Raw genomic sequence first — 7,813 nt, 5'->3', positions numbered from 1 at the left:
AGGTTGGAAATACTCCTTGGGCAGCTGTAAGAATTGAATGATCCAGCCTATGAAGGCCTGAAACATAGGAGTTCAAACATGTAATCGTCCCCACCTAGGAAAATTGTACCTGTGAGTAATCATGTTTATAAAACAGAGGTCGCCTTATCAGTGGAGACTCCTGATGGGACACCACCTTAAAATTCCTGTGAACGACCTTCAGTTGTCAGCAAACAGCAGTCTCCTGCTCTGCCCTTTCCAGTTCTAGAGAAAGACCTTACTGCCTCCCTCGGAAAGGCAGCCCCACCAGCACAAGTGGCAGGTCTTCGACGGATGATGGGGCGACTTCTGAGAGTCCTCATTCCCTCCCTCAGTTTCATCAGCACAACCAGATGCGGATTTACCATGAAGTTAGTAACGCTTAAGCCCGCCGAGCTCCCCGCACCCGCGGCCCGCGCCGCTCCGGCTCCGCAGCCCCGAGGCAGCCCCTGGCGGGGCCTGGCAGGTGCAGCCCGGAGCACAGCTCGGTCCAGTCGGGGCGGCGGCGGAGGGCGCTGAGCCGAGATGCGATGGCTGGGGGGCACCGTGCTGTGTGTGCCCTGCTGCTGGCGGCGGCGGTCCCCACGGCCCCCGCGCCAGCTCCGCCAGTGACCCCGGCTTCGTTCGAGCCCGGCCCGGCTCTCAGCTCCCCGCAGGAGGCGGCCACCCTCAACGAGCTGCTCCGCGAGGTTGAGGAACTGATGGAGGGCACGCAGCACGAACTGCGCAGCGCGGGGCAGGAGGTGGAGGCAGAGGAGGCTGCTGCTAAAACGTCGTCAGAAGCGAGCCCGGCACGCTTACCTCCCGGCTATCACAGTGAGACCGACACGGAAACCAAGGCTGGAAACAACACCATCCACGTCCACCGAGAAATTCACAAGGTCACCGACAACCACACTGGACAGATGGTCTTTTCAGAGACGGTCATTACGTCAATGGGCGACGAAGAAGGCAAAAGGAGCCACGAGTGCATCACTGATGAGGACTGTGGGCCTGGCAGCTACTGCCAGATTTCCAGCTTCCAGTACTCCTGCCAGCCGTGCCGGGACCAGCAGACACTCTGCACCCGGGACAGCGGGTGTGGTGGAGACCAGCTGTGCGTCTGGGGTCACTGCACCAAAACGGCCACCGAAGGCGGCAACGGGACCATCTGTGACAACCAGAGGGACTGCCAGCCGGGGCTGTGCTGTGCCTTCCAGAGACGTCTGTTGTTTCCTGTGTGCACAACCCTGCCCGTGGAGGGTGAGCTCTGCCACGACCCCGCCAGCCGGCTTCTGGATCTCATCACCTGGGAGCTGGAGCCTGATGGAGCTTTGGACCGACGCCCATGTGCCAGTGGCCTCCTCTGCCAGCCTCATAGCCACAGCCTGGTGTACGTGTGCAAGCCCACCTTCGTCGGGGGCCGCGATGAGGACGGAGCGAACCTGGTGCCCAGAGACGTCCCCGACAAGTACGAAGACGGCGGCTTCATCGAGGAGGTGCGCCGGGAGCTGGAGAACCTGGAGAGGAGCCTGTCGGTGGAAATGGCTCTCAGGGAGCTCGGGGCCCCCTCGGAGCTGCTGGAGGGAGAGGAGATTTAGACTCAGGTCTGTTCTGTGGGTAGACGTGCAACAGAAGTAGTTAATTTATTTCCCCAGCTGTGTCCCTAGGTGTGGGCTCACCAGGCTTTTTTTCCGTGGCCTCTTCCCAGTACATTTTCCCCTCTGGCTTGAAACAACATGAGGGGCTGCACCCTCGCCCAGCACCCACCACCCTCCCCCATGCATCACAATTCTGGTGTCCGGGGAAGACCAGGGTGTGGCAGGCTGAAGGTAGACTAGGGCTGCTAAACTGGTCCAAAGTATGGGCTGCTAAACTGGTACAATGTATTGGCTGCTTCGCCTCTGCTGGTTGGCAGATGGCACGTTTCGTTTTGTATGACATTGCCCCGAGAATAGTTGGAGGGGAGGAGATGGAAAAGAATGGAGAATTTCCCCACGATGGGTTTTGGGGAAATGTTGACTCTCAAGCACGTGGCGAAGAATGCCCTGCTTTGCAAACGTAAACCTGCGAAAATGCAACAAGTGAATCTTTCATGCCGTTCTCCCCATGGGCACAGGCAAGCGCTGCCCTCAGCCGCTGCAGGTGAAACGTTCTCACTCCGCGTTGCCTGCATTCATCCTCTCAGCAGTTACCCAGCTCCTACCTCTGTGCCAGGGCAGCGGTGTCATGTCCTCTCACCACAGCCTGGTGAAGGGGGCGTTGGTGTCCCCGTCTGTCAGGATCTCGGAGGCTCAGAGATGTCAAGTGGCTTGCCAAGTCACACAGCTAGTGAAGACCACAGCAGGATGTCGCCCAGGTGTGATTCCAAGCCCAGTGCTCTCCCCACCAGCCTCGGTGCTACCAAAAGCACCCCCTATGAGGATGAAGAATGAGATTTTTCCTTTTTTTTTTTTTTTGAGGCACATCTGGAACTAAGGTCAAACTAGTTCACACATCCCTGTAAGATTAAAGTTCTGCTGTTAGAAAAACAGCGTTCTCCCCAGCTTTCTCCCCAGCGTGGGTGGCCATCACTCCAGTGGAGACAGAGGTATTGACACTGTCCCCTGTGGCAGTCAGTTATATCAGTAACTTTGAAGGTACACATGACTGGAGCATAATATGTAAGTTAACGTGCCAGAAACAGTACTTAGGTAATCTTAGGGCCAGGATTATAAATGAAATTTGCAAAATCAATTACCAGCAACTGAAGACCATTATTGACTGCATGGCGAAAATCAAGCCAAGCAAGACTTTGTGAAATATGGTTGTAATATCCAAGCTAAGAGCACTGAATTGTATGCTGTTCCATAAATGATTATTTTCAAGTGTCATGGACTGTTTCCATCATGTATTCAGAGTTATTAAATGTTAAAGTCACACACAATTGTATAAGCATGCTTTCTTCAAGTTTTAAATTATGTGTAAACACATGTTGCATTTAGAAATCAAGTATAAATCACTTAAACTACAAAAATAAAAAAGAAATAAAAAATAAAGCTTAAGCTTCAGGGCCCTTTAATTGTAATGGCCCATTCCAATGCCTTATACCCAACTTAGAACTTATAATATTTATGTTCTTTTTCTTAAAGAGGATCTCTCAGATTGTATAAGTTCTGGACCTTCAAAAATATAGACCTGTCCCTGGACTCACCATAAGGATAGTGTCTTCCTTATTTTACAGCTAAAGAAATGAAATACCTGAGATGATCAGGAATAAGACCCGAGCGTCTTAGTTCCAGCCTCAAGCTTAACCTTCTACATAAGCTGCCTGCCTTACACAGGCACCATCTCCACCTTGGGTCACCTCTCCCTCCTCTGGCTATACCCCAGACTGTGCAAGCTAATTAGCAAAGAGAAAAGTGGAGATTCTGTAACCCCACATCTTACCAATAACTACAACTAAGACTCATATTTTATCATATAAGTAGTAGATAATTTTCATTTTATATAAATATAAAATTTTGTCCCAGACTAAAGCAAACTGTAATAATGACACAGCTGTAAATTATTATATTAACAAAAAAGGTCTAAATTATTTCCTCCCAACATTTAATGAATACAGTTGCTTAATGAATTTCCCAAATGCACTGCCTTCCCCCATTCCATGTTCCCATTCCAACAGTGGAATCATGCAGCTGTTGGGAAGACCAGTGATTCCCATGTCATCCTTCCAGAATACAATTTATTTGCCAAAAAGAAAGACTGAAAAAAAAGAGAGAGAGAGGGAGACTAAATTGTCTTTGATCAGTGGGAATTAGTTGCAAATGCTCAATAAAAATAAAAGCTGGATTTGACTTGTAGTATGTTTAGGACTTCAGTGATGCAATCACCCAAATTTAGAATTTATAAGGTTGCTTTGTTCAGTTCCTTCAGCTCAGTTCCCATATAAATGTTTGCTCTCAGGGCAAAAACATGAAGCATCTGGATGGAATCTATTCTGGCTTCAGGAAGACAAAATGCCAACCCTGTAGAAAAACTGTCCATCTTTAAATTCAAATCCAAGCAGCTTGCACCCCAACCAAAGTCTGTTTCTCTACATCTTTATAAATGACATGATTTAAATCATCTGTGTGGTGATTCTCTTTTCCCTATTCTTTGCAATCTTTTGGAGTGAATTTGGTGCTTGTTAACGTAAGGAACTGATAGTTTGTTGTCATTTTCCATGGTCTTGACATTTGGGAACATTTGTAATCAATAAAGGCAGACACGAGGAAACAAATTTGATAACTGTTTTTAAGGAATAAAGATAGAATATTAAAACAGGATTCAAAAGAAGTGCCCTTACCCCAAACCTAATAAATCCACAGCTTGAAATTTTTGATTAACTAGCTGTCATGTCATCCAACCTACTTCTGCATATTTAAGAGAGGTTCTTCTCATCCACACTTGCCCTCATCCCACACACAATACCATACTGTTCAGAGACCAGTAACAAATTAGTTCACTAATGTCCATTAATTCCACTGGGCACTTGGAAATGCCAACCAGACAGTCCTGGGCAAAATCGTAACACAAAGCCTGGGCTACGTGCCACCATCTTCCTTTTCTTTACGGCATTTGTCTTTCACTTACTCACTAGTAAAAACACCAATTCTTTCTTTGCCATATGGTTACACAGGGTGGCCCATCGTAGCTGCAGAATCAGCTGCACTGAGCAGTGTCTCCTGTCTAAGCCGTTTCCTCACGCCTCTCTCCACATCAGCATCTCTCTGTCCACTGGCTGACTTCACAAGGTCATAACCTAAAACGGGCCTCTAACTTACATTCAGTTTTGCTGGTGGGACTGGATTATCTGAGCTCTGTATCATCATGGAAAAAATCTCCATTCTGCATTTAATGATGGATTCCAGTGGAATATGGTGATACTTTTAAATGAAGTTTTGTTTTGTTTTGTTTTGTTTTGTTTTGTTTTCTAATAGGGGCCTATAATAGTAATAGTGTCTTAACCCAAAGAAGTGATTCCAATACGGAAATGCCAAATAGTGATGGAAGACGGATGACTAGCAGGGTCCCAAAAGGCAGAAAACCACTGGCATTTCTCAAGTCACACCTCCCAGGAGGCTCCCGCTGTCTAAACTTTTCACATGATGGAACTATTAGGACTACAACCATATGATATTATTGTTTAATTAGAGCAGAATTTTCCAGACAGTTTTCCAGGGTATCCATGGTTCTGCAGCGCTCAAGAATCTTGAGTAGTAGTGTCAGAAACAACCTGGGAAGGGGAAGAAGATGCGGAGTTGCAATGGGGGGCTCTGAGCACCCCACCCTAGCATCACTCTAAGAGGTCCACTTCTACTTTATTTTTAAGTTGAGATTTAGTCATATTTCATCTATAAAGCAGTACCCTAATAAAATGCCTAGATTACCCTACTTAACTAGGCTAATAAAATTCATGAAGAATAAGAGGAAAACCTAATTCCTCTCTCCCTCTGATCAGGACAGTCCCTCTATCTGTTTGGCACTGGTTCTAGGAGTGATCTTATGCTCGAGAGCCAGCCTTCTTTCTCAAAGGTAAAAGGATGGAGCTTTAGAAACCCTTTATATGTAAGGCATTCCTGTTCCCCTGTGGAAAGCTACAGGGACTGTGGTTCCAGCTACAGGTGTATATATCTATACTTTCTGGCTTAGGGATAAGAAAAATCAGACACATAGACCAATTAGAGCATCTAATGCCAAAATTTAATCATGAGACACATAGAATGATCCTGCTCATCACAGGACATAAGTGAACCTCAAGAAGGCAGAAGTATCGTTTTAAAATCAATTTTTAAAAATAGTCTTGGTCCTGTGAGATCACTCTTGCCCCTGTGATATTCAGAAAGGTGAAACAGCTTCCACACAGTACCTCTGACACTTACATGAAGTGGAATCTATGTGGAATTACCTAGATGGTTATTTACTATATTTATCCCTGGCTTACATATGATGGATGCTAAGTACAAAAACCAAAGAAGGAGGGAAGTCATTTGACAATACTGCTGTCTAAGGTCTCTGGGCCAGATGTCTTCATCGAATTTAAAAATAACCTGGCTCTACATGATCCATGTTAAAAAAGACTACACAGCCCATTTTCTCAGCTGTGGAACTTTGAAGCACAGAGGTGGAGTGGATCAAGATAAAACCATGCTAGCTGCTTCTGTGGTAGAGAGCGTTTAGTCCCCTCCCATTTGTGTGGGTGAAACAAACTCTGGAACATGTTTTTTAGCACATTCCGCCTACTCCCCATCCTTGCTTCCTTCTTTAGGAAATAGACTCTTCTACTGGTCCCTAAGGTGATGAAAATGCAGGCTCGGGTATGTGCATTATTTCCTAGTTTGAGACAACAAATGAAGAAAAATGTAGAAAATGTTTTAGAGAAGTTGTAGCATCTCCAAACAGAAAATAAAATACAGTAAATTACCATCTAGCTGGCTTGCAAACAATTACAAAACCAGAAACCAAAAGCATTTTGCACGTTTTGCATTCTTTTTTGAGAAAGAGACGAATGACAAGTAAACAACCTGTCATCAGGGATGTACTCAATGTCCAGAGATTGCCTAAGGCTCTACGGCAATTGGGCCTCATTGTCTAAGTCTTCCGGGTTCTTTATTATTCCAGGATGAGTCTGTGTTTAGAGTCCTGGACCTCAGGTTCATATAGACCTCAGATTCAATATATGCAGAACAATTCGATGGTTTAGTTTTCTAAGTCTTTGAAATCTGGAGGTCCACGTAGGTAAGCATGGGAAACTACAACCTTCTGATATGTATATGTTCCTCTCTATCATGGATTACAGCCTCAACAAAATATCTAAGGGCTGTTCTCTCCTCTCCTGCAGAAGGATCTACCACCTGATGCTGGGAGCGCTTGGAGGTAGGTGCTGGGAATCTCTCCTTCCTATAGAACAAACCTCCAGTGGAAGGGGAATAATTTCTCATAGAAAAATCTAGGTGTTAGGGGAAAGGGACAGAGCTGACCAAGCTCTGGGTACCTTGGGGCCACACATCTACCAGCAGAGCCCCTTGAGTCCCCCTCCTCTAGAGTTCACTCCTAGAGGGTAGGGTTCTTTAATAGTTATTCAACTTTTACTTTTGAAGAAGAGCACTGGTTTTCCATTCCTGAAAATTATATTCTTTTTTTTATGATCAAATGAAGGTATTTTCCTGAAAGTAACAGATCGTTGTAAATGTATTTGGAATTATATTTCATGTCACAGTTTTTCCTTCACTTTATCCAGTTTTTCCTTTAACTGGGTGGGATTCGTCACTCACACTCACTTAGGTTAGCGGTAGGTAATTAACATGGGTATACTTCCAAAGACTTCTTCCAAATACATTTAAGAGTTCCTTTTGCTAGCCTTCATAGGCTGTGTTCCCTGGGAAAGAGACTCTGAGATTTGCATGCAGAAGCTTTATTGGGGAGCACACTCACGAATAGCACTGGTGAGAGGTGAGGGAAGCAGGACCCAGCAGAGGGAAGAGCTGAAACGTGCTCCAGTTGCAGGAGCCACCTCAGCCAGTCTCATGGGGAGCCCCAGAGGTGGACTGGCCCTTCGGACTTGTTCCATCTATGCAAAGGTCCTCGTTTTGTATCCCCCAAATCAATCAGTCTATGGGTGTGGGCTGCCTCCACAGAGGAAATGTAACCTTGGACAAAGCAACTTCCCTCAAAGGGAGGACAATTCTCCAAAGAGGGACTCAGCTATGGGCCATCAGTGGCCAACCTTCCTGCCAGCTGGACAAGGAGTCCTCAGTCCCAGTGGGGAATCCAGGTGGCAAAACACAGCATCCAC

At 46.2% G+C, this 7,813-nt stretch overlaps 1 protein-coding gene across 1 annotated transcript; it reads left to right on the top strand.

Moving 5' to 3' along the window:
• Window positions 1–543: 543 nt before the first annotated feature.
• Window positions 544–1,598, top strand: LOC132368706 (dickkopf-related protein 3-like). Its single transcript, XM_059927432.1, is given in 2 exon segments — window positions 544–576; window positions 579–1,598. Coding segments are annotated over 2 exon segments (1,053 nt in total).
• Window positions 1,599–7,813: the final 6,215 nt, after the last annotated feature.

The sequence above is a fragment of the Balaenoptera ricei genome, chromosome 7 (assembly GCF_028023285.1).
Source record: "Balaenoptera ricei isolate mBalRic1 chromosome 7, mBalRic1.hap2, whole genome shotgun sequence".
Classification (NCBI taxonomy): Eukaryota; Metazoa; Chordata; class Mammalia; order Artiodactyla; family Balaenopteridae; genus Balaenoptera; species Balaenoptera ricei.
Note: the sequence above shows the minus strand (reverse complement) of the source record. Positions and strands in the feature narration are given on the sequence as shown.